The 26,265-nt window shown below is 43.5% G+C and overlaps 2 protein-coding genes and 1 pseudogene across 3 annotated transcripts in view; 1 reads left to right on the forward strand and 2 right to left on the reverse strand.

Annotated features, from left to right (window-relative positions):
- The window catches only part of LOC132435082 (protein FAM228B), a 68,319-nt gene extending 42,357 nt beyond the window's left edge, over nucleotides 1-25,962 (reverse strand). For both annotated transcript variants that reach the window (XM_060027022.1, XM_060027023.1), the window contains exons 1-2: nucleotides 25,950-25,962; nucleotides 23,713-23,789 (exon numbers count right to left, since the gene is read on the reverse strand). The gene's annotated coding sequence lies outside the window, so the exon portion shown is untranslated. The remainder of the gene's footprint in view (nucleotides 1-23,712; nucleotides 23,790-25,949) is intronic.
- Nucleotides 9-1,953, reverse strand: LOC132435083 (chromobox protein homolog 1 pseudogene; annotated as a pseudogene).
- TP53I3 (tumor protein p53 inducible protein 3) lies at nucleotides 5,569-25,951 on the forward strand. The gene is given in 6 exon segments (XM_060026334.1): nucleotides 5,569-5,585; nucleotides 19,850-20,054; nucleotides 22,199-22,460; nucleotides 23,637-23,849; nucleotides 24,754-24,950; nucleotides 25,737-25,951. Coding segments are annotated over 6 exon segments (1,077 nt in total). The 3' UTR covers nucleotides 25,920-25,951.
- Nucleotides 25,963-26,265: the final 303 nt, after the last annotated feature.

Raw genomic sequence — 26,265 nt, forward strand, 5'->3', positions numbered from 1 at the left:
CGGTACTTTTTGAAACTTTTATAATTTTGATTGCAAAAGTAATATACACTCATAAAAACACTTGAGAAAATAAGTTACTCATAATTTCACATTAAATGAAAACAACTGTTGATAGTTTTTGTTATTTTCTTCCAGTCTTTTTTCAGTGCACGTAATATATACATTTTTTTTTATAAATCTATAGTTTTATTGAGACAAAAACTGACAGTGTTGGTATGAAGTTTAACATTTAAACAAAAGTTTTCACAGAAACCTAACACATGCCTAAAAAGATTTTACAACAGAGTTCTAGATGCAGGTCTAAATGATGTCAAGAACTGATGGATCTCATGATTCAAGACAGCATTTTGGGTTTTAGTTAATTCTTAGGATTAAAAAAATTTGTTTTGTTTTAAAGTGAACCACTGCCCCAGTATGAAAATTTAATCTCCTGAGACCAGGGCTTCAGAAATCATTCAACTCTTGAAGTGACTCTGAACTTGTGCTGTCAGTGACTGAACCCTGCCACCAATGGTCTCAAAGTTCAAAAAACAGAGGCTCCAAGAGTTTTCCACCCTAAGAGCACCGGCCCTTGTCTTTGCCTACTCTCCCATCTCCTATACCACCCTCTGCCCTTCCCCAAATACTTCAGCCAGTGGCTTGGATAGAGAAGCTAATATTTATAACTTCAAAATCGGAAAAGAAAGGGTCTTCTTGTCAATTTCAAGAATTAGCACCTCTAAGACAGAATGATCTGCCTGTGTATACAACTCCAATAAGACATTTCCTCCTCAACCAGTTTCCATCCCCCAAATGGCAGCTTTAAAGCACTTGGGCTGCTGTAGGGCACAGAAACTATACTGGCTCTTCAAAGGACATCTTCTCAAGCCCCCTCTACGGTGTCAAGACAAGTAGAACTCCTTCTTTCCCCACTTGAAACCCAGTCAGATGTGACAGGGGCTGGTACTCAGGAGAGTTAATTCTTGTCATCTTTTTTGTCATCATCCTCCGAGGGGTAGGAATGCCACGTCAGCCTTTCCTCATAGGAGGATATGACAACCTGTGGGCACTTGACATTGGCTTCCTTGGCAGGGACCAGGTGAGCCTCATCAGAGTTTTTCCATTTCATCAGGAACATGAGTTCTCCACTGGAGTCTGTAGCTCCAATAATCCGCTCCGATTCCAAACCCCCGGCAAAGCCTTGTGGCTTTTCTGACTCTTCTTTCTTCTTCTTTGGTTCGCTCTCCTCCCCCTTATCTTCCGAATCAGAATCAGCTTTGCGCTTGCCTCCCTCTGATTTATGTCTCGTGTGCTGTTTTCTGTGACTGCAGGAACTCGGCAACGAGGTCGGGGCGATCCAGGTTTTCTTCTGGCTCCCAAGTGTTGTCCTCATCTGAGAACCCTTCCACTTTAGGAGGTACTCCACTTTGCCCTTTACCACTCGACGGTCGAGAACTTTTTCCACCACATATTCTTCTTCCTCTTCTTCTAGCACCTCCTCCACTTTCTTCTTGTTTTGTTTTTTCCCCATAGTGCCCACCAGCTTTCTGGTATAAAGGGTGACGCTGCTCAGAGCAGCGCCCACGAGCCCGAGAGGAATCGGTGCCGTGCTACTGGCGCGTCTTGTCGGGCCGGCCAGGGGAGTGGCGACCATAATATATACAATATAACCTAACCTAAATCATGAACACAGATGGTTGACAACCCACCCTGTTCATATAGCATAATGTTATAAAATCTTGTATTTCATTTAAAATTGCTTAGAAAATTTTAATTGCTTAGAAAATATTTTAATCATTGCATATCACATGGTATTCCTCTTTGTTAGATATTTATGTTATATCCACTTTTTCACTTTGTAAATAACGCTGCAGTTTACAACTTTTACATAATTCTTTGTGTCTCTGATTATTTCCTTAGGTCTGGAAGTGGAGTTTCAGGGTCAGAGTATGAGCAACTTTACAGCTCTCTGTAGTTTTGTTGTTGTTGTTTTGTTTTGTTAACAGAGAAGTTTTACACCATGTTAATAAGAGGCAGGGGTTTTTGTGGTGGTAGGTGGGCGGGGAGGGAGTTATTTGTAATTCAGCTGTTAACTCATCAGTTTCCTATGCTTGTGGGATTGGGTCTGAGGCAATCTTACCAAGTGCCTCAGTAAATGAGAAAGAGAGGAAATGCAGTCAATTGAACTGGCTGAGTCAGAGACCAGAGAGGCAGGTTACTATTTGAATCAGACAGTGCTAAATCATGGTGACACTGGACAGTTGCTCCTGTATGATACAGAGATACTCATGAGGTTTGCAGGACAAGCCAGGAAACATTTGGGGGCTTCTAGATACAACTCCAAAGGAGTCCAGGCATGCCAAGGCCCAGAGCTAAACAGAAGGCTGGGCTATCAATGCTTCAGGCTAAAGTCACACTCTATTATCAAAACAGAGTGGACTAGAGCAGAGATATGCAAAGAATAGCACTCAGACCCACAAGACTAGAACATCTGAACATGCTGATGTGTGTAGAAGGGAGATGTAACCATAAAAAGTGGAAGCTGGTCAGCCAGGGAAGCCTAGAAAAGGAGTCATGGGAGCAAAGGCTGGTTGGGCCATTCCAGGTGGGAGGATCTTTGAGCAAACAATTCAAGTTGTCTGGTATTTTCTAGCAGCAACTTTCTGACAGTAACTGGGTGTCCTAGAATTCAATCCCATTTTGAACTAACTACCTGGGGTTAGTGCAGACCCTACAGGTTAAGGGGCTCAGCCCTGTAAGACTGCCTTCACCTCAGAAGCCAGCCACAACTCCCAGGTCCTCAGGTTACCCACACTTCTGACTTGGCTACAAATTTGGGGGTTCCCTTGACCACCCACCCTTCAGGTTTGATAATTTCCTAGAATGACTCAAAGAACTTAAGTGCCATACTTATGATTACAGTTTTATTATAAAGGATACAACTCAGGAGCAGTCAAATGTAAGAAATACTTAGGGCATGGTACCGGAGGTGGGAATGGGCTCAGAGCTTCCATGCTCTGGTGCACCACTCTCTCAGTACATCATTGTGTTCACCAACTAGGTAGCTCTCCAAACCTCATTGTTCCAGGGTTTTTATATGGTGGTTTCATTAGTGGGCATGAATAATTAAGTCAGTGGCCACCTGATTGAACTTAGTCTCCAGTCCCTCTCCCCTCCCCAGAGATCAGGGGTTGAGGCTGAAAATTTCAACCCTCTAATCTAATTGACTAGTGACTAGCCCCCATTCTAAAGATATCCAGCCCCTCATTAGCATGAATAACAAAAGGCACTCCTATCATTCACAAAATTCCAAGAGTTTCAGGAACTCTGTGCCAGGAACCAGGGACAAAGGCTAAATATATTTTATTATATCACTTCTGATCTTCATGGCAAGGTTGTACCAGGTATAGAGGTGGATATATCTTGCTGTCTTAGCCAGATTAAGTATTTAACATTCAATTCATCTCAATCATCCCACCTTGTCCAGAATCTTCGCTCACCATTTGGCTTTCCATGTAGATCTACCTATAGATTTTGGGGTCAGACCTCTTGCCAATGATTTCTCCTTTTAAATTAGCACATTGACATCTGAATGTTATAACTTAGTTATGTGGACTGTACACCTACTCTCCACATGCTGACAAGCTGGGGTTTTGAGCTTACAAGGCAGAAGGTTTGATCCTGGATCACAGTGATCTCTAAAGTACTGAAGGCCATCATGAAGCCTCTTGGCTACTTACCAGCATTTCCCAGACGCACACACACTGCACTGTTGGGTGCCTAGTGGGAGCCCTTTTCATAAACCTCATCAAGGCAAATGCCTCATTGTCTGGAACCCTCCTATGTAAGGCGGTCCAGTTGCTTCCTACAATTCTCACTACAAAGTTCTAGTTGGGCTTAGCTACTCAGGGAGACCCACAAAAGGGACCCTTTGATGGTAGCTACACAGTACCTGTGGAAGTGCCCAGGGAGCAGGTGATCTTCTGAAACAGCGGTGTCCAAATCAGGGAAATGTATCCTGGTAGTTCACAAAGACTTTAAATGGCACATACAGGCATGAATGGACTTAAGGGGTTCATTTTTCCCAGATCTTTAACTTCCATATGTACTTTCCTAAAATTTATCTGTTGTGATTGAGCAGTAATGCCAGTTCTTCTCCTGCATCTCCCATCTCCAACCGCCTTTCTCCCAGTATACAAAAGAAAGGCCTACTCTCATCCAGTCCCAATCTTACTGTGATGCTTGGCTTGGAGGGTAAAAACTGCAGGGTGCCAAAGGAAAGGAAAATTCTCAATGTTTTTAAATTTAATGACCTCTTCTGTCCTCCAGTGTCAAAAATACATCATATGTGAAGAAGAGTCCCAAGAGAATATTGCAAAAAGAGCATCACTGAGAAATAGTGAAAATCTTTGTATCATAATTCATCTAGGAGAGAAAGACTCCTTGTCTTTATGTTTCTTAAAATTCAGAAGCAAGACAGTTATCATAAGGACATGAATTAATATGATTACTTGAGGGACTTCCCTGGTGGTCCAGTGGTTAAGACTTCGCCTTCTAATGCGGGGGGGTGCAGGTTCGATCCCTGGTTGAGGAGATAAGATCCCACACACCTTGTGGCCAAAAAAACAAAAAAAGATTACTTGAAAAATGAGAAATTTTTCTGATAGAAAGTAATTTGACTTGGCTGATTAGTTTAAAACAATGATGGCTGGCTTTGCCAATAAGAATGTCACAGCTGTTTTTCATAAATGGGTTAAGTCTACAACTCCAAAATATTAATAAAAATGTATTTAGTTTTTTAATTAATTTTTACTGGAGTATAGTGATTTACAATGTTGTGTTAGTTTCTGCTGTACAGCAAAGTGAATCAGTTATACATTTACAGTTATCCACTCTTTTTTAGATTCTATTCCCATATAGGTCATTACAGAGTACTAAGTAGAGTTCCCTGTGCTATACAATAGGTTCTTATTAGTTATCTATTTTATATATAGTAGTGTGTATATGTCAATCACAATCTCCCAATTTACCCCTCCCCTCCCCTAATAAAAATATTTTTAAAGCACATGATAAGGTAAAAGGATTTGGCCCAAAAATTGTCTTAGCAAAAGTGTATTGGAATTAACACTTCTACTTTCCATATCTTCCTGAGTATATCAATTTAAACAAGGTGCCTCGGGGCTTCCCTGGTGGTGCAGTGGTTAAGAATCCGCCTGCCAATGCAGGGGACACGGGTTCGAGCCCTGGTCTGGGAAGATCCCACATGCCGCAGAGCAACAAATCCCAGGGGCCACAACTACTGAAGCCTGCGCGCCTAGAGTCCGTGCTCCACAACAAGAGAAGCCAACACAATGAGAAGCCCACCCACGGCAACAAAGAGTGGACCCGCTCGCTGCAACTACAGAAAGCCTGCACACAGCAAAGAAGACACAATGCAGCCAAAAATAAATAAATAAAATAAATTTATAAAATAAATAAATAAAAATAAACAAAGTGCCTCTAAGTGAAAAAGTAGCAGAAATAATTAATAATCATTTGATAAATCTTTGCAAAGATTTGTTGGCATAATCCCAGAAGCTGAGAACCGGAATGACACTTATGACTGGGTAACTAATACTTTACAGGTTGAGTGGTTTCCAAATCTTTGCTGTCAATAAAATTGAAGGAATACCTAATTAATTTGCCAGCTAATAGATCACTGAAAATAGTTTTTGATGATAGATCATTATATGGTTTTTATCATATAACTCAGAGGTATTCAAATAATTGGCTGACATTCCTATAATGAAATTTCTTTCCCATCTAATTTATGCAAATTAGGTTTCTCAGAGTTTGTCCATAAAAATGAAAAACAGGAAGAAATTAACGTTGAGCCCAGTCTCATTCTAGCAATAATTAATATTCATCCACAGATATAATAATTATTTAGAAAAATTCAGCTTCACCAACGGTCCAATAAAATTTTACTTTTTATGTTCAATAATTACTAATATTTAAAATAATACTTTTATTTTTGGCCGCACCATGTGGCTTATGGGATTTTAGTTCCCCAACCAGGGATTGAACCCAGGCCCTTGGCAGTGAGAGCACAGAGTCCTAACCACTGGACTGCCAGGAAATTCCCCTGAAATAATACTTTAAATAACATAAAAATAATTTAAAATAATGTTGTTTTGATCAGCTGTGCACTAATAATACTGTAATGATAATTAAATCCAGAAGAAATTTAACACTTATAGCCCTATGGTCACAGTAAATAAAATATATGTCGGATTACATATATTTTGTTGCAGATAAGAATGATCAATAAAGCATAAAATATAGCAGATGTAATTCTTATGTAGAATGAAAATGTAAATATTGGAAGAAAAATAAAATTTTAAAACTTCTAACTGTTTAAAGAAGAACTTGTTTGGGTACTTTTTAGTGGATGATTATAGTATCAAATTGCTCTGAAATCTTAATTCCACTTGACACATTTAAAAGCCTGATATAAGAGTTTTAAATTCAATATTTATGACCAGAAATCATATCTTTTGCACTACTTAAATTTAAGATGAAATATTTTAGATCTCAACTTAAAAATGTGAGAGGGGACACATAGTTTTTGAAAAGGCTTTTTGTCTATTTGCAAATAAAAAAGTGTGAAAACCACTGCCTGGAGTAAGAAATGTCTTGAGCCCTGAGCGATATGGATGCCCTAGGCCCATAGGCCCAGGAAGATGGCAGGGGCAGGTAACCAAACAGGCAACTCCACCAAGCGGACTCCAAGCCTTTTCCTCTCCTAGAGCCTTCCTGAATCCCTGCTCCTGGGATTCGCTCTGCCACCCTAAGGATGGAGTACCCATGGAGAGAGGGGAGGAAGAGCCCAGAGAGTCATGCAGGGACAGAAGCTGGCACAGTACCCAGAGCTGAACTGCCCCAGCTTCTCTAGGGAAAGGTCAGCCCTTAGCTGTTCCAGAACCATGAGTCACCACTGAGCTGCTGGGCTGCCCTAGCTTGGGCTTGGTTACCACAGAAACTGCTGTGTTAAGGTGACTCAGCAGAACTGCGCAGAACACTTCAAAGGACATCTGGGAGAGATTATAGCCCCACCCCCATTTACCTTTCAGGATAAGCAGCGGCAGCTGTACCCTCACATCAGTTGGGTTTCTGGGACACATGCTTCCACCTCATTCCTACCCAGAAGATCTTTCTTGTTCTGCTAAAACATGAACCTTTGGGGAGTCCCTTTAGAGGCCAGAGATGTAGAGGACTGTGGAATACTGCCACTGCAACCAGTTCATCTGAAAATTACCACCCAATCCCAAAATTTATATTTTGAAAAAAAGGGGTTGGAGCAGGGGATGTTTTGTTTTAAGAAAATCAACATTGGGACTTCCCTGGTGGTGCAGGGGTTAAGAATCCACCTGCCAATGCAGGGGACACGGGTTCAATCCCTGGTCAGGGAAGATCCCACATGCCACGGAGCAACAAAGCCCATGCGCCACAACTACTGAGCCTGCGCTCTAGAGCCCGCAAATCACAACTACTGAGCCTGAGAGCCACAACTACTGACCCCGTGTGCCACAACAAGAGAAAGCCCACACGCAGCAATGAAGACCCAACGCAGCCAAAAATTAAATAAATAAATAAATATATACATATAAAATACATTTAAAAAAAAAGAAAATCATGGGCTTCCCTGGTGGCGCAGTGGTTGAGAGTCCGCCTGTCGATGCAGGGGAAACGGGTTCGTGCCCTGGTCCAGGAGGATCCCACATGCCGCGGAGCGGCTAGGCCCGTGAGCCATGGCCGCTGAGCCTGCGCGTCCGGGGCCTGTGCTCCGCAACAGGAGAGGCCACAACAGTGAGAGGCCCGCGTACCGCAAAAAAAAAAAAACTTTTCTGGGGTTTGCAGCAGAGCTCTGTGCTGACCCTTTGGGAGGATAGTGCACTCAGAGATGGAGAAAGTCTGTGTAGCACCAAGGGAAACCTCATAAACTCCCCTACAACTTCGTAGCAATACCTCCTTCTCTCTCCTGTGAGGCCCAGCTATTTCTACAGTGTCCTTCCTTCTCTCTATTTGTTGCCCTTTTTCCTCCTCTTTCAATGGAAGCCTTTAGGTGAGAGTGTTGCTGAGACAGCCTAACTCAGGAGTCCTGAGTTCAAGCGGCTGCTCTGCATTGACTAGCTCTGAGGTCCTAGAAGGCATTTAGCTCTGAATCTCAGTTTCTCCATCTGGACCTCATAACCTGTCTGCCTTTTTAGGGTGTTGTGAGCCTCCAGTGAGCACAGCCACATCCATAACTTGTGACCTGTCCCCCAGCCTTCTTCATCCTCCATCCACAGTCTGTACTGCCTCCTCTCTGCCCACTGCAGGGCTAGCACAGGACTGGACAAAAGATGGTCACCCCTTCTTCCAAAGGTAGGTTATCTACCCTTTAGGGCAGCAGCCAGAAGGGAAAGCTGCGGTCCTTCCACCCTGTCATCTGATGCTGACTGCTGACCCCAACTCAGGCCTCAAACTGCCCTCACCCTCAACTCTGAGCCCCTCACTGATGCCGCGACACACCCTGACCTCTAATCCCAGTGCCGGGACCTGTCTCCCATGGGGACAACTATGGACAGTTTTTATGACCAATGTGAGACAGAACTAAGGTTCTCAGCCTGATTAACTCCGAAACAGAGCTGAAGACACACATATCAAACCAACTTCTTGACTTTTTCCACTCAAATGTCTCAAAGGTACTTCTTTTATTTTGGCCGTGCTGCCCAGCTTGTGGGATCTTAGTTCTCCAACCAGGGATGGAACCTGGGCCTCAGCAGTGAAAGCGCTGGGTCCCAACCACTGGACCTCCAGGAAATTCCCTAACTTCTACTTTAATACGTTCAAAATTTAACACATAATCATCACCCAATATCTGCTCCTCTCCCAGGGCTTCCTATCTCTGAGAATAGTGCTTCAATCCATCCAGTGCAGAATCCAGAAATCTCGGGGGGTTTTTTTTTATAACTATATATATATATATCTCCATATATATAACTCCATATCCGAAAGATCACTAAGTAGTCAATTTTATTTTCTAAATACGTTCACTTTTCCCTTTCTCTCTGTTGTGCTGCCATCTCCCCTAGTCCAAGCCACCATCACCTTTCACCTGGGCTACTGCAATACTTTCTAAAAGATTTCTCTACACTCACTCATCTTTTCTAACCCACACACTATGCTGCAATAAAAGTGAGCTCTTCAAATGCAGATTTAATCATGTCACAGCCCTGCTTAATACACTTCAGTAGTCTTCCATTCCTTCTAGAGTAATAATAAAAAGCTTACAGGGCCAACAAGTCTGCATAGACTGACCCATGCCTATCTCTGCAGCCTCATCTCCCACCCTGCTCCTCCTCCAGCCACAGGGCCTTCAAACATATCTCCTCTATCTCAGATCTCTCTACCACCATCCAAATATCCATCAGGAGGGGACTTGTTGAATAAACTTTTGTATATTCACACAATGGATGTAGCTATAAAAAGGAACATAAACTGCTATAGAGTAATCTCCAAAATATGTTGTTCAGCAGAAAAAAGCAAAATACAGAACAATATATTTGGTATGCTACATTTTTATCTTAGAAAAGGAAAATATGTGAACATATCTATACATATTTGCTTATTGTTTAAAAATAGAATAATAAAACAAGGGACTTCCCTGGTGGTCCAGTGGCTAGGGCTCCACGCTCCCAGTGAAGGGGGCCTGGGTTCAATCCCTGGTCAGGGAGCTGGATGCCACATGCCACAACTAAGAGTCCACACACCACAACGAGGATCCCACGTGCCACAGCTAGGACCCCAAATGCCAAAACTAGGACCCAGTGCAGCCAAATAAATAAATAAATATTAAAAAAGAAAAAAAGAATAAAACAAAAACTAAGGTAAACCAATGTTTACCTTAGGGAGTAGGAGGAAACAGGGTGAAAGGGACAGGTATAGAAGCTAGATTTCTCTGAATGTACCCTGTTTTGAAGATTTAATTTGGATACCATGTAAATGTTTTACATAATTTCAAGAAAAACTTAAAAATGTAAAAAAAAAAAAAGAATCTCTAAAATTCAAAATTAAAGAAATAACCTTAATTGTGTTTCCAGTTGATAGGTTAACCACACAGAAAGGAATAATTTCAAGTGACGCTAAATTAAAAACACAATAATTTGAGTGGTATGTCCTTATTTGGGGATATATCCCAGGAACAAAAAGAACAGCAATGACAAGCCTCTTAGATAGCCTCATCCACCAGAGGGCAGACAGCAGAAGCAAGAAGAACTACAATCCTGCAGCCTGTGGAACAAAAACCACATTCACAGAAAGATGGACAAGATGAAAAGGCAGAAGCCTATGTACCAGATGAAGGAACAAGATAAAACCCCAGAAAAACAACTAAATGAAGTGGAGATAGGCAACCTTCCAGAAAAAGAACTCAGAATAATGATAGTGAAGATGATCCAGGACCTCGGAAACAGAATGGATGCAAGAAATGTTTAACAAAGACCTAGAAGAATTAAAGAACAAACAGAGATGAACAATACAATAACTGAAATGAAAAATACACTAGAAGGAATCAATACCAGAATAACTGAGGCAGAAGAACGGATAAGTGACCTGGAAGACAGAATGGTGGAATTCACTGCTGCGGAACAGAATTTAAAAAAAAAAGAATGAAAAGAAATGAAGACAGCCTAAGAGACCTCTGGGACAACATTAAACGCAACAACATTCGCATTATAGGGGTCCCAGAAGGAGAAGAGAGAGAGAAAGGACCAGAGAAAACATTTGAAGGGACTATAGTCAAAAACTTCCCTAACATGGGAAAGGAAGTAGCCACCCAAGTCCAGGAAGCACAGAGTCCCATACAGGATAAACCCAAGGAGAAACACACTGAGACACATAGTAATCAAATTGGCAAAAATTAAAGACAAAGAAAAATTATTGAAAGCAGCAAGGGAAAAATGACAACATACAAGGGAACTCCCATAAGGTTAACAGCTGATTTCTCAGCAGAAACTCTACAAGCCAGAAGGGAGTGGCATGATATACTTAAAGTGATGAAAGGGAAGAACCTACAGCCAAGATTACTCTACCTGGCAAGGATCTCATTCAGATTCGATGGAGAAATCAAAAGCTTTACAGACAAGCAAAAGCTAAGAGAATTCAGCACCACCAAACCAGCTCTACAACAAATGCTAAAGGCACTTCTCTAAATGGGAAACACAAGAGAAGAAAAGGACCTACAAAAACAAACCCAAAACAATTAAGAAAATGGTCATAGGAACATACATATTGATAATTACCTTAAACGTGAATGGATTAAATGTTCCAACCAAAAGACACAGGCTTGCTGAATGGATACAAAAACAAGACCCATATATATGCTGTCTACAAGAGACCCCCTTCAGATCTAGGGACACATACAGACTGAAAGTGACTGGATGGAAAAAGATATTCCATGCAAATGGAAATCAAAAGAAAGCTGGAGTAGCAATCCTCATATCAGATAAAATAGACTTTAAAATAAAGAATGTTACAAGAGACAAGGAAGGACACTACATAGTGATCAAGGGATCAATCCAAGAAGAAGATATAACAATTATAAATATATATGCACCCAAAATAGGAGCACCTCAATACATAAGGCAACTGCTAACAGCTATAAAAGAGGAAATCGACAGTAACACAATAATAGTGGAGGACTTTAACACCTCACTTACACCAATGGACAGATCATCCAAAATGAAAATAAATACAGAAAAAAAAAAAGAACAGCAATGAACTTTAAAACTGTTTTCAGTGATCATGTTACTATTAATAATAATTGTATTCTGAAACAATTATATGAATATAGCATAGATTAAATCAAATAAACAAGTATAGTAAGATCATCAGAAGCCATGATTTTCAGGAAAAATATATATAAACTCAAAGGAGTTACATTAAAACCCTATAATCCTAAATCTGACTTGGAAATATCAGTTGAAACTCTTCATGTTTCTTTTAAAAAAAATAGCTATTTCCTAGCTCTGTCCACTAAGAAGGACTAGAAACAGGAGCCATAGCAATCAGGCATCCCTTGTGTACAGATTGTGGTCTCTAAATGTCACTTTCCAATAATAGGAACCAGGCTCCTTTGAGAAATGACTGAATCCAGATTTGAGCAGGAAATGTACAAGATGAGCCTGAAACATCTTGCCATACCAAAAAGCAAGGCCCCACTGGCCAAAAATGAGACAAGTTGAGCCTCAAAAAGAATGATAACTGTAATGGGTTGAAACTCCTCAGCTATGCTGAAGTCCACGGTTTATAATGTTACTTTTTAAATAAAAATCATAAGTCATCTTTGGAAGATGCCAGGAAATCAAATCATTATTCTGAAGCTTGGTAGATACCGTTTATCTTTTTTTTTTTTTTTTTTTTTTTTGGTACAAGCTATGGCTCACAGTAACCAAATATTAGTTACTGAAAGAAAGGAAAGCCCTAATGAAATAATCTAGGCCCTTGCTACTCCAAGTGTGATCCATGGACTATCAGCACTGGCTTCACCTGAAAGCATGTTAGAAATGCAGAGTTTCATGCCCCAATTCAGACCTACTGAATCAGAATACATAGTTTAACAACATCCCCAGGTGATACCTATGCACAATAAAGCTGGAGAAAACTGATCTACAGAATGATCATCAATGGCTACTGAGCGATCAGGTGAAAAACCTAATGGGGGGAACTTCATAATGAAGTGAGCCACCTGGCAATACCTGAATGCAGGATGTCTTACAACACGAAATGAGACTCAACCAGACATTATGTCTCTCCTGATGTGACACAATAAGACTGCCCAGGGGTTAACTGATGAAGTTGAATGACGGGCATACAGAGGTTCATTATATTATTCTCTATACTTTTATATGCTTTTTCCACTTTCCTATTTATTTATTCTTAATTGTGGTAAATAATACATAAAATTTACCATCTTAACCATTTTTAGTGTACAGTTCAGTGGCATTAAGTACATTCACATTTTTGAGCAAACATCACCTGCGTCCATTACCAGAACTCTTTTCATCTTGCAAAACTGAAACACTATACCCATTGAACACTAACTCCCCATTTCCCTCTTCCTCTAGCCCCTGGCAACCACCATTCTACTTTTTGTCTCTATGAATTTGACAACTCTAGGTACTTCATATAAGTGGACATATAAGTGTCCTTTTGTGACCAGTTATTTCATTTAGCATAATGTCTTCAAAGTGGAACCATGTTGGGACTTCCCTGGTGATCCAGTGGGTAAGCCTCCACACTCCCAATGCAGGGGCCCAGGCTCAATCCCTGGTTGGAGAACTAGATCCTGCATGTGTGCCGCAATTAAGAGTCTGCATGCCACTACTAAGAGTCCACATGCTGCAACTAAAGACCCCATGTGCTGCAACTAAGACCCGGTGCAGCCTAAATAAATAAATAAATATTTTTTTAAAAACCTGAGACTTAAAAAAAAGGTTTAACCATCTTGTACTATGTGTCAAAATGTTCTTCCTTTTTAATACTGAATAATATTCCATTGAACGTATGTACCACATTTTGTTTATTCATTCATCATTGATGGACATTTGGATTGTTTCCACTTTTTGGCTATTCTGAATAATGCTGCTACAAACATTGGTATACAAATAGCTATTTGAGTCCCTACTTTCAATTATTTGGGGTATATACCCAGAGGAGGAATTGCTGGATCATAGGGTAATTCTATTTTAAATATTTTGAGGAACTGTGATACTGTCTTCCATAATAGCTGCACCATTTTATATTCCCACCAGCAGTGCACAGGAGTTCCCCACATCCTTGCCAACACTTGTTATTTTCTGCGTTTTGATAATTGCCATCCTAATGAGTGTGAAGTGGTATCTCGTTGCAGTTTTGATTTGCATTTCTCTAATGATTAGTGATGTTGACTATCTTCCCATGTACTTATTGGCCATTTGTATATCTATCTTCTTTGGAGAAATGTCTATTCAAGTACTTTGCCCATTTTTCAATTGGGTTGTCTTGGGGTTTTTTTGCTGTTGAGATGTAGGAGTTCTATATATGTTTTGGGTGTTAACCCCTTATCAGATGTATCATTTGCAGATATTTTCTGCCATTCCATGGGTTGCCTTTTAATTCTGTAGATGTGTTCTTTAATGCACAAAGTTTTAATATTGATGTAGTCCTGTTTACCTATTTTTTCTTTTGTTGCCTGTGCCTTTGTTTCATATCCAAGAAATCATTGCCAAATTGAAAGTCATGAGCTTTTCCTTTATGTTTCCTTCTAAGAGTTTTATAATTCTAGCTCTTACATTCGGTCTTTGATCCATTTTGAGTTAATTTTTTGTGTATACTGTAAGGTAAGGGTCCAACTTCATTCTTCTGCATTATATATGTTTGAATATTTCTATTTCAAAGTTTTAAAAAAAGGTTTCTTTAAGTTATTAAAAAGTGTTCTCTACTTATATTGCCCAACCTCCCATACCTCATCATTTTATCCCATCACCTTGCACAGTGTTTATCAAACAGTGGGCATTCAATTATTATCTGTGAATAAAATGGATGAATATTTAAAGTAAGAAAGGAAAGGAAGGGAGGGAGGGAGGAAGGGGGAAGGAGGAAGGGAGGGAGGGGGAGAAACAGATTGGAAATATTATACATATTCTAGCCCATGCTAATGGCCTAGTTCTCTGAGCAGGTCTACCCTGAGAACAGTTCCTTACCCACATAGTGCTCAGACCTGCAGAGGCCAGACTCCATCCTCAGCAGACTAAACATCACAAACTCCTTGAGATTTGAGAATCATTTTTGGTATCCTAAAGTAAATCATTCTTGGGTCAAAGTAAAAGGGCTGGGTGGAAAAGGGGCTGTTTTTTCGCCTCCCTGGCCTACAGAAAAGAGGGGTTAATTACAGCAGAGATGCAGTTGTCCCCACTTCTCCCATGGATTTTCTCTTCTTAAAATGCTGGCGCTTCCCTCCCTGGCCTCTTTCAATGGCTCAAACTCTTCGATATCCCAAATAAATCTGAAATCATTCATTCAGTCAACAAATCTGAATTGAACACTTAGGTGATAGGCACAGGGGATACTGAGATGACTAGGATACTCTAGACTAGGATACTCTAATACATCCCCAGTCTGGTCGGGAAGAAAGTCCGACAATAGAGTGCTACAAGTGTTATTAAGAGATGTATTATGATAGAATAGAGGAGAGGAGGCCTCACTCTTCTTGAGGAGCCTTTTTGTATCCATTATCTATTGCTGCATAACAAACAACCCCCAAATATTAGTGGCTTAAAACAATAATCATTTTACTTGCAACCAATTTTGTAGGTCAATAATTTGGTCTGCGATTAGTCAGGAAGTTCCTCTGCTGATCTCAACGGTAGGTCATTCATGTAGGTTCAGTCAACTTGCAAATCATCTGGGGCTATTTGGTCCGGGAGAGCTCAGTTCAGACAGCTTGTCTCTGCTCCATGAAGTCTCATGCGCTGGTAGAGTAGCTCAAGAAGCTTCTTCACATGACAGTGAAAAAGTTCAGTAGCAAGAGCGGGCAAGTTCAACATATAAGCGCCTCCCCACCTTTTTTTTTTGGTCGCACTGCGTGGCTTGCAGGATCTTAGTTCCCTGACCGCTGGGGAATTCCCTATAAGCACTTTTCATTGTTCCATTGCCCAAAGCAAGTCACACGGTCAAACCCAAATCAGTGTGCGAGGGGACTACCCATAGGCTGTGATTACAGGGAAATATGGTTCAGTGGGACCATTCAACGTTCCTCAATTTTTTTCCTTAATTTTAAAGGCTTATTTAATTTCTTTTACATAGCTCTACATATAAAGTGCTTAAAAGTTATACACTTTTTTCTCTTTTCCTTTTTTATTGTTCCTGAACTCCCATGACATCACCCTCTTTCAGATAACCCCAAACAACTTACATATAAAGATAATGATATATATAAAAAGATTCCATATCTTTTTCCATGCTCATGTAACTCATATGTGTGTGTGTGTGTGTGTGTGTGTGTGTGTGTGTGTGTGTGGTCATGTATATGTGTATGGGGATGTTTTGTCATTATTTTAACACAATGTTTCTCTCATTAAACAAACGTTTCATGTAAATCACTCTGTGACAACTGCTATAACTCTTGGTCATTTTTCAAATGGATGCACAGTATTCGTAATTTATTCAGCCATTCCCCTAGTGTTGGGATCTATTTTGTTTCTAGATTTTTGGCACTGTGATCAATGCTGCAGTAAACATTTCTCTCTGTCTGTCCTTACATATTTGTGTTTTTTATTTCTATGGAACGCCTCAGAAGTAAGTACTATATTGTCATTTTATCATCATTACAATATTTTCTGACATCTGGTAATATGTCTTCCTTACTATTGTTTTTCATATTTTTCTTGGCCATTTGGGGGAATTTACTCTTCCACATACTCTAAGATTTTATACAATTTAAAAAGACCCGGGGGAATTCCCTGGTGTCCCAGTGGTTAGAATCTGCCTGCCAATGCAGGGGACACGGGTTCGAGCCCTGGTCTGGGAAGATCCCACATGCCACGGAGCAACTAAGCCCGTGTGCCACAACTACTGAGCCTGCGCTCTAGAGCCTGTGCTCCACAACGAGAAGACACCGCAATGAGAAGCCCATGCACCGCAACAAAGAGTAGCCCCCGCTCACCGCAACTAGAGAAAGCCCATGCGCAGCAATGAAGACCCAATGTAGCCAAAAATAAATAAATGTATAAAAAGACCTGGGCTTCCCTGGTGGCGCAGTGGTTAAGAATATGCCTGCCGGGCTTCCCTGGTGGCGCAGCGGTTGAGAGTCCGCATGCTGATGCAGGGGACACGGGTTCGTGCCCTGGTCCTGGAAGATCCCACATGCCGCAGAGCGGCTGGGCCCGTGAGCATGGCCACTGAGCCTGCGCGTCCTGAGCCTGTGCTCCACAATGGGAGAGGCCACAACAGTGAGAGGCCCACATACCGCAAAAAAAAAAAAAAAAAGAATCTGCCTGCCAATGCAAGAGACACGGGTTCAAGCCCTGCTCAGGGAAGACTCCGCATGCCACGGAGCAACTAAGCCCGTGAGCCACAACTACTGAGCCTGCGCTCTAGAGCCCGTGAGCCACAGATACTGAGCCCGTGAGCCACAACTACTGAAGCCCAGGCGCCTAGAGCCCGTGCTCTGCAACAAGAGAAGCCACCGCAATAAGAAGCCCATGCACTGCAACAAAGAGTAGCCCCTGATTGCCGCAACTAGAGAAAAGCCCGCGTGCAGTAACAAAGACCCAAGGCAGCCAAAAATATAAATAAATAAATAATTTTTAAAAATGAAAAGACCCTGTTGGCATTATAACTAAATTAACAATAAATGTATATATTAATCTGGTAGATTTGACAATTTTATGTACTGTCTTCTTACCCCATAGCATGATTTTTTCCACTTGTTCAGATCTTGTTTTCTGTTCTCCAATACAGTTTTATAGTCTTCTATATATAATTCCTATGCCTTTCTTAAAGTTAAGTTCCTTAAATAAGTTAAACTTATTCCTAAGCCTTTTACAGCTTGTGCTATTGTAAAAGGGATATTTCTCCCATTTTTTCCCCTAAGTGCTTAGCTGGAGAATAAAGCTACTGATTTTGGTGTACGCATCTTGCATCCAGGCATCCTAACAAATTATCTCATTAATGTTAGTTTTGTTTTGTTTACTGGCATCCCTTAGGTTTTCTAGGTCTACGCTCATATCAACGGCAAAAAGAGATAGTCCTATCACTTTCCAATGTTTATATGTTACTTCCTTTTGTTTGTGTATGTATTAGTGCATTTACTAAAACTTCCCAAGTAATGTTAAATAATAATGTCAATAGTGGGCATCCCTATCTACTTCCTGATTTTAACTGCAATGGTTTTAGTGTTTTTCCATTTAGGATAGTACTTGCTGCGGGTTTTTGGTAAATAATACACAATTCCTTTTATTCTTCTTTTGCTCGGGGTTTTTGTAACAAATGGCTTCTAGGTTTAATCAATGTATTTTTAGCTTCTATTGATTGGCTCATAAGATGCTGTATCCTTTTTTTTTTTTTTTAAAGATAAGTTATCAGGGGTTTCCCTGGTGGCGCAGTGGTTATGATCCGCCTGCCAAGGCAGGGGACACAGGTTCGATCCCTGGTCCAGGAAGGTCCCACATGCCGCAGAGCAACTAAGCCCACTACTGAGCCCTCGTGCCACAACTACTGAAGCCCACACGCCTAGAGCCCGTGCTCTGCAACGAGAAGCCACCGCAATGAGAAGCCCGTGCACCGCAACGAAGAGTAGCCCCCGCTCACCGCAACTAGAGAAAGGCCCTGCGCAGCAACAAAGAACCAACGCAGTCAAAAATAAATAAATAAACAAAAATTTATTTAAAAAAATAAAGATAAGTATCCGATTCTTTTTTTTTTTTTTTTGCCCTCCTGCCGTCCCCCAGCAGGGGAGGAAAAAAAAGCTACCTATCTTGGGCTTCCCTGGTGGCGCAGTGGTTGAGAGTCTGCCTGCCGATGCAGGGGACACGGGTTCGTGCCCCGGTCTGGGAGGATCCCACATGTCGCAGAGCCACTGGGCCCGTGAGCCATGGCCGCTGGGCCCGCGCGTCTGGTGCCTTTGCTCCGCAACGGGAGAGGCCACAACAGTGAGAGGCCTACATACCGCAAAAAAAAAAAAAAAAAAAAGAAAAAAAGCTACCTATCTTGTTTTTACACAGGCGCACATACGTGTGTATTCTTCCAACCCAGTGGTTTTTGACTAGAAGTAATTTTGCCCCCCAAGGGATATCTGGCAATGCCGATACATTTTTTTATTGTCACAACTAGATAGGGGTGTTGTTGGTATCTAGTGGGTGGAGACCAGGGATGCTGCTAAACATCCCAAGCTGCACAGGACAGTCTTTCACAACAAAAAAATTTAGTCCAAAATGTCAATTGCAACAAGGTTGAGAAACCCTGATGTAGCCTATTTATACAGCTTTTAACCAGGCTAAATTGCCTCACTGGGCAGCGTCTTCCAGAGGCCGCTCCCTCATCCCCTGGAAAGACTGGAGGAACCGCAGAAGTGACAAGAATCCCGGGACTGTTTTACCTTCCCTTTGCCCCTAATGCTCCTCTTTTTTCTCAGCAGCACCCTGCTTGCCCACCCTACTGGGACGCCTGCCCACAAGAAGGGCAGGAAGCCAGACTTAAAGCCCAAATGGGCTAAAAGCCTGGCCTGACTGAGAAATGGACCGATCGCCTGCCAAGAGTTCGCGTCTTGCTGCCTAGAGAGCGGAAAAGTTTTCTCAAAGTGAGGGCTGGAACAGCATTTCACGCCAAACCAAGAGAAAGACTAGATTCCAGAGGCTCAAAGTTAAAGAAAATCTGATTTGCCGCCACTAGCTTTGCATTTTAAAGGGAAAGGAGGCGAAGGAAGAAGGGGAGGGTCAGCCCCACCGTTTGCACTACCCAGAGTCCAGCCGTCCATTGTGGTGGTGGCCGAGGCAGCGCCACTGCTCCGAGGACTCGCAGGGGGCGCAGGACCACGCCGCGTCACCTGGAGCAGCAGAGGGGGCCACCCAGAGCAAGTAAATAACTTTCATGGGCTCCAGTGACCCTGGCGGGCGGGGGATTCCAACTCGGAGGGAATGAAACTTGCTTGACGCTCTTCAGTGTCTTCCTGCTCCGCCGCAGCCAACCCGCACGGCCATCCTCTCTGCACCTCGTCCCAGCCTGTGTCCTCCGCGTGGGGTCAGTCCGGAGGCTGCAGGGTCCCCGCGGGAAGGCGCTCAGGGGGTTGGGGCCGGACGGACTGAGGGAGGCCGCTGGCCGGCAGGGGTCGCTGCGCCCCTCAAAGAACCTCGGTCTACCCTGTGTCCTCAGAGAACCTGTTAGCTGTGCACTTTGATAAGCCCGGAGGACCAGAAAACCTTTACTTGAAGGAAGTGGCCAAGCCCAGCCCAGGGGAGGGTGAAGTCCTCCTGAAGGTGGCAGCCAGCGCCCTGAACCGGGCGGACTTACTCCAGGTACCCAGGGGTCTGGCAGCGGCTGGGACTGGGCGGGACTCCAGGTTCTTCAATAAACATTCACCAGGGGCTTCCCTGGTGGCGCAATGGCTGAGAGTCCGCCTGCCGATGCAGGGGACACGGGTTCGTGCCCCGGTCCGGGAAGATCCCACATGCTGCGGAGCGGCTACACCCGTGAGCCATGGCCGCTGAGCCTGCACGTCCGGAGCCTGTGCTCCACAACGGGAGAGGCCACAACAGTGAGAGGCCCGCTTACCGCAAAAATAAATAAATAAATGAAAATAAATATTCACCGGATGAAGGAAAGACCTAAGGCACTACCATTAATGCTCATCATGCGTGCTGGGGGTTCTGAAACTAGAACCACTTAGCCCCCATTGTTTACACAAAATACAGGGGTGTTCGCACAGCAGAGTCCACCCTGCATCAAACCACTGTCTGCTCAGGTTTGCAGATAAGGAGACTGGACACGCGTGCGTGCGTGCGTGTGTGTGTGTGTGTGTGTGTGTGTGCTCCCGTGCGCGAGTGTTAGACCTTGCTCTATCTCCTTTACTCCTCAGGCAGCCCTGTTCACCATTTGTATTCGACAGATAAAGAAACTGAGGGTCAGAGAGGTTCAGCAATGAGCCCAAGGCCACACACTAATTTATTTTTGGCTGCGTTGGGTCTTCGTTGCTGCGTTCAGGTTTTCTCTAGTTGTGGCCAGTGGGGGCTACTCTTAGTGGCGGTGGGCAGGCTTCTCATTGCGGTGGCTTCTCTTATTGTGGAGCACAGTCTCTAGGCACACGGGCTTCAGTAGTTGTGGCTCGCAGGCTTTAGAGAGCAGGCTCAGTAGTTGTGGCACACGAGCTTAGCTGCTCCGCGGCATGTGGGATCTTCCCGGACCAGGGCTCGAACCCGTATCCCCTGCATTGGCAGGCGGATTCTTAACCACTGCGCCACCAGGGAAGCCCCCCCAAGGCCACACACTAGTAACCAGGGGAACTGTGACTCAAATTGAGGTCTTTGTCTTAAGGCTCCAAAGTCTGTATTCTTTCCACTCTGAGGGTCCCAGAGCTGGCAGGGGGCAGTACTCTAAGAATTTTCTTCTGACTTCTTTTTGAAGCAGTAAACTAGACCAGCTGCATTTTTTGAATTAAGAAATGTACACCAGAATCACAGGAGGCACTTATTCAAAATAAATAGGACCAGGACCCAGGCATGTGTACTTTGAAAAGGCTCCTCAAATGGTTCAGATGCACACTCCTAGTTCAGTCCCTCTGGTCTCAAGCATCTGGTTGAAGGCTTCTGAAGACTGTGTTGAGCAAGTACAGAGCCTGGCACTTGATATATCAGAACTATCATTAAGGAGTACACAGTTTGGTTTGCAAGGCAGAAATAGAGACAGAGATGTAGAGAACAAATGTATGGACACCAAGGGGGGAAAGCTGCGGGGTGGGGGTGGGGGTGGGGGGTCGGGGGTGGTGGTGGGATGAATTGGAAGATTGGGGTTGACATGTATACACTAATATGTATAAAATAGATAACTAATAAGAATCTGCTGTATAAAAAAATTAATTTAATTAAATTGAAAAGAAAAGGAGTCCACGGTTTTATTCCCAGTCTTGCTATTAATTTGCTTTGCCACCTTGGACAAGGCATTTCCCTGCCCAGGTCTCAGTTTCTTCATTTGTAAAACAAGGGGTTTAGATGAGAGAAATAGCTAAGGACTCTACCAGTTAGACATCCACTGATTATGGGACCTACAGTCTCTTATTTGCATGAAACAAATCACCTCTGCTCTCTTTTTTCTTGAATTAAAAAACCTAACTTTAGGGCTTCCCTGGTGGCGCAGTGGTTGAGAGTCCACCTGCCGATGCAGGGGACACGGGTTCGTGCCCCAGTCCGGGAGGATCCCACATGCCGCGGAGCGGCTGGCCCCGTGGGCCTTGGCCACTGAGCCTGTGCGTCCGGAGCCTGTGCTGCGCAGCGGGAGAGGCCGCAACAGTGAGAGGCCCGTGTACCGCAAAAAAAAAAAAAAAACACACCTTACTTTACCCTGAACTTTGTCTTGGAAAAAAAAAGGGGCTATGGGAAGAGGGCCAGGGACGGTGACACACAGAATTCTGATCACGTTTACTACTTAGTGCACCCTTTCTCTACAGAGACAAGGCCAGTATGCCCCACCCCCAGGAGCCAGCAACATTTGGGGACTCGAGGCATCTGGACACGTGGCAGAGCAGGGGCCTGGCTGCCAGGGACACTGAAAGATTGGGGACCCAGCCATAGTTCTGCTGCCTAGCGGGGGCCAGTATGTCACTGTCCCCGAAGGGCTCCTCATGCCCATCCCGGCAGGACTGACCATGCCCCAGGCTGCCGCCATCCCAGAGGCCTGGCTCACCGCCTCCCAGCTGTTACATCTCTTGGGTAAGGACCACCTCACCCTACCTCATGCTTACTCCATACAGCATGGTTCAATTGCTTCATGACTCAGCCACCTCAGAACCCAGCAGTCCTGCAGGGCAGCTTTGATCTGGCCACTGAGCCACACCCAACCCCAGCACCTCAGCCTACTGTACCATCAGTAGTATCAGGTCCTCATACTGTGCAGCAATATTGAGGCTGAAAATTATGGTTAGCACATAGAAAACCTGGAAAGCGCTGGATGAAAGGCCTGTGCACATCTTCACACAGTAAGCCCAGCAGTAGTCCCAGCTTCTCAGTCAGGCTAAGCTTCTCTCTGGGAGCCCTAGCACAGCAGAAGAAGCCATTCAATCAACTCTTTAATTCCTCCCCAATCCCACTGAGGCCAGCAAAGAGCTTACATGAGGGTCCCTGGCTTTGGGGAGACCAGTGTAACTGGCAAGACAACCACAGTGTTTGGAAGGGTGGCCCTGGCTCTAACTACAACAGAAGCTCAAGATGGGAAAAGTTGGTGTGGGCAAAGGGGGTCCGAGAAGGCTTTCTGGAACAGAAGGCCTTGAAGGGTGGTAGAGCTGTGATGGACAGATGGCATACCAAGGTGGCCTAAGAGGGTCAAGGTGAGATCAGCTGCTTCACTCAGAAGTGAAGGATGACAACTGTAATTTATGAAAGATGAGACTGCAACTAGATTGTGGTGGCCTTGAATGGCAGGCTATTTGGACTTGACACGAAAACCAATCAAGAACCACTTGACATTTTGAGGAGAAAGTGACATAATGAAAGCTCCATTTCAGGAGGAGCCTGGTGGCTGTGTGTGGGGCCTGGATTTGTGAGACCAGCTGGAGGCCAGTTTCAGACTGAAGAGGGGCTGCCTTCAGGTAGTGACAGCGGGAATGGTGGTTATTCTTACTCATTCAGGTATAGGTCAGAGATATGTTTTCGTATTATTTCACAGGTAGAACAGAGATTATGGATGTGGCTGCTAGTAACTGTTTCCAAAAGTTGTTTCCCACTTTGACCAGAGGCAGTAAGACAAAAAGTCAATATGTGCTCTCAAAACAGCCAGAGATTTGACATTTGGTGGTCTCAGGGCCAGGTGATCATGGTAGAATAAGCCTATGTGGAGAATGTGTAGCAGTTGCAAAGCAAAGAAAATGGTTCCTGTACTTTCTGTCGCAGGAAATGTTCAGGCTGGAGACTCTGTGCAAATCCATGCAGGAGCAAGTGGTGTGGGCACAGCTGCCATCCAACTTACCCAGATGGCTGGAGCTGTTCCTCTGGTCACAGCTGGCTCCCAGCACAGGCTTCAAATGGCAGAAACGCTTGGAGCAGCTGCTGGATTCAATTACAAAGAAGAGGATTTTTCTGAAGCAACACTGAAATTCAGCAAAGGTAAATAAAGCTTCTGCAATTCAGCAAGAGTTTCAGAGATGATTAAATAAAATCCTCACCAGCCTCAGAGTTGCCTCTGGATCTGTCTCCCCTCTGCTAAAAGCACAACAACTGCCCAGGCCAAATTCTAGTACTCTGGTGTTTGACCACTGGAGACAGGCAGGCAGTATTTAGGACTAAGATGATTTTCCTGTGCATTCTTGTAAGTGATATGATTCATATGCTTTTTAGAAAGTGGATAATCACACAGAGTTGGCCTGGAATTATTCAGGACCTCTTTTTCCCAACCAGCCACTCTGCAGTGAATTAACAGGAGGCATGGAGCAGAAACCAGTTTGGAGCTGGTCAGAGTAGGCTTGGGTAGGTAGCTCCCTAAATGGGTGAGTAGATGTGTATGCCTCTATATTCTGAAACTGAACCTGCATATATTTGGCTCATCCCCTTCCATTGTTCCACATGAGTCAAAAAGGAGAGATGAAAACAAAGCTAGCAAAGCCGTGATTCAGGCAACCCAGCTCAGACACTTGATAACTTAGATATGGACTAGCCTGTCCTGTAGCCTGGGGTGGATCTCCCCTATTCCCCTGGTGCCAGTGGGTTCTCTACTTACGTGGAGGTCAGGGGAAATACCAGATCATGGTGCTGCCCCATTTCCCTCCTGCTGTGGCAGGGATCATAAAATATGATCATGTATAATATCACACATGTATAATAGAGTTCAGCCAACTAAACTCCATTTACAACCATGTTTCTATAAGCAATGTTCTGAGTTCCAACCTATAGATTTACTGCTTGCACTTGTATTTATTTATACCCATATTTCCACAAATATACCATGTAATCTTATTTCACACCAAGCTTTCTGTGTCTGACTAGCATCATATATCTGTGTTTCATGTGAAAGGCGCTGGAGTCAACCTTATTCTAGACTGCATAGGCGGCTCCTACTGGGAGAAAAATGTCAACTGCCTAGCTCTTGATGGTCGCTGGGTTCTCTATGGTCTGACGGGAGGTGCTGACATCAGTGGGCCTCTGGTTTCAAAGATACTCTTTAAAGGAGGAAGTCTGATCACCAGTCTGCTAAGATCTAGGGACAAAAAGGTGAGTGATGGGTGAAAAGAAAATGTGATTTAACTATTATCCATAAAAGTGTGATTCATTCACATAATCCTGAGAAAGTAAGATCATATATTAAGTTAGAGAGCCTATGTATTAATAGAAACCTGCCCCTCTGTGTATAAATAGGTAACCTAATTTCACAGAACTAATTAAAATTGGTTGATAAAGGCCTCAACATCTTGGAAGGAGGGTAATGTATTATGTAAACTTTATAACAATGAACAAAGCATTGACCATATTAGGAAATACTACTAATAGTTCCAAGACTTTGTTTTCAAAGGCAGAACTGTTCTCAGTGTGCTAAGAAAGCCTCTTAGGTAAGTAAGGTTAGTAAGCTTCTACCTTTAACAGATTATACATTCATGAAATCTTTTCTGTGTGGCATTCCAGCAGGTGCCAGCTTTGGGAGTTTTGTAACAAGGTTTCACAACTGCTGGGGGGATAGCAGAGGTTAAGCATCCCTTTTGAATTGAACCTATATTAAGTCCTGTCTGTGGCTGCTTCCTGCTTGAAGTCTTTATTTAAAAACAGCCCTTCAGCTTTCAGTGACACTAATATTTTCTCCAAGCTTCGGTCTTTATCTGGGACAGAATAGAGCTTACAAATCTAGGGACATGCACATACATGCTGGTAGTGAAGGGATTACATACCCTTGTGTGACTTTTCAGATGTGTACAAGTTTCAGAGAAAGCAGAAAGACTAAGCAGCGTGGGGAGTGGCAAGGTAAGGCCTCTGTCCAGGCTGATGGTCTCCTTTTCCTTATCTTAGTACAAACAGATGCTGGTGAAGGCTTTCACAGATCAAATTTTGCCCCACTTCTCCACGGGGAACCCTCAAAGTTTACTGCCGGTTCTGGACAGAGTCTACCCCATAACTGAAATCCAAGAAGCCCATGCGTACATGGAGACTAACAAGAATGTGGGCAAAATCGTCCTGGAGCTGCCCCAGTGAAGGAGGAGGGGCAGTACAGGACAAGGCTACCTCAGGTCTTCCAAGAGCAAACTTGGAGAAAATTCACAGTACTCAGGCGACCGGGCGCTACACCAGGCTCGCCTGTAATCCCCTGTTCCTCTCCGAGCCTCAAACGATCAGTGCAAAGCCGGTCTAAGGAAATAAAGAGTGGACTTGAAGAGTGGCGCGTGGACTGTGGCCGTCAGGGTGGGGGTGAGGTGGGAGTCGGGACTGGCATCGCCGAGGAGATTACAGAAGAGGCCCAGTCAGCTGATGCTGAACTTTGGGGGCTGAGCCAGCGCCAGGGGTTCTGGGTACGGAGTAGAGCGTCGGCCACGACCCAATC

Source organism: Delphinus delphis, chromosome 12 (assembly GCF_949987515.2).
Source record: "Delphinus delphis chromosome 12, mDelDel1.2, whole genome shotgun sequence".
NCBI lineage: Eukaryota > Metazoa > Chordata > Mammalia > Artiodactyla > Delphinidae > Delphinus > Delphinus delphis.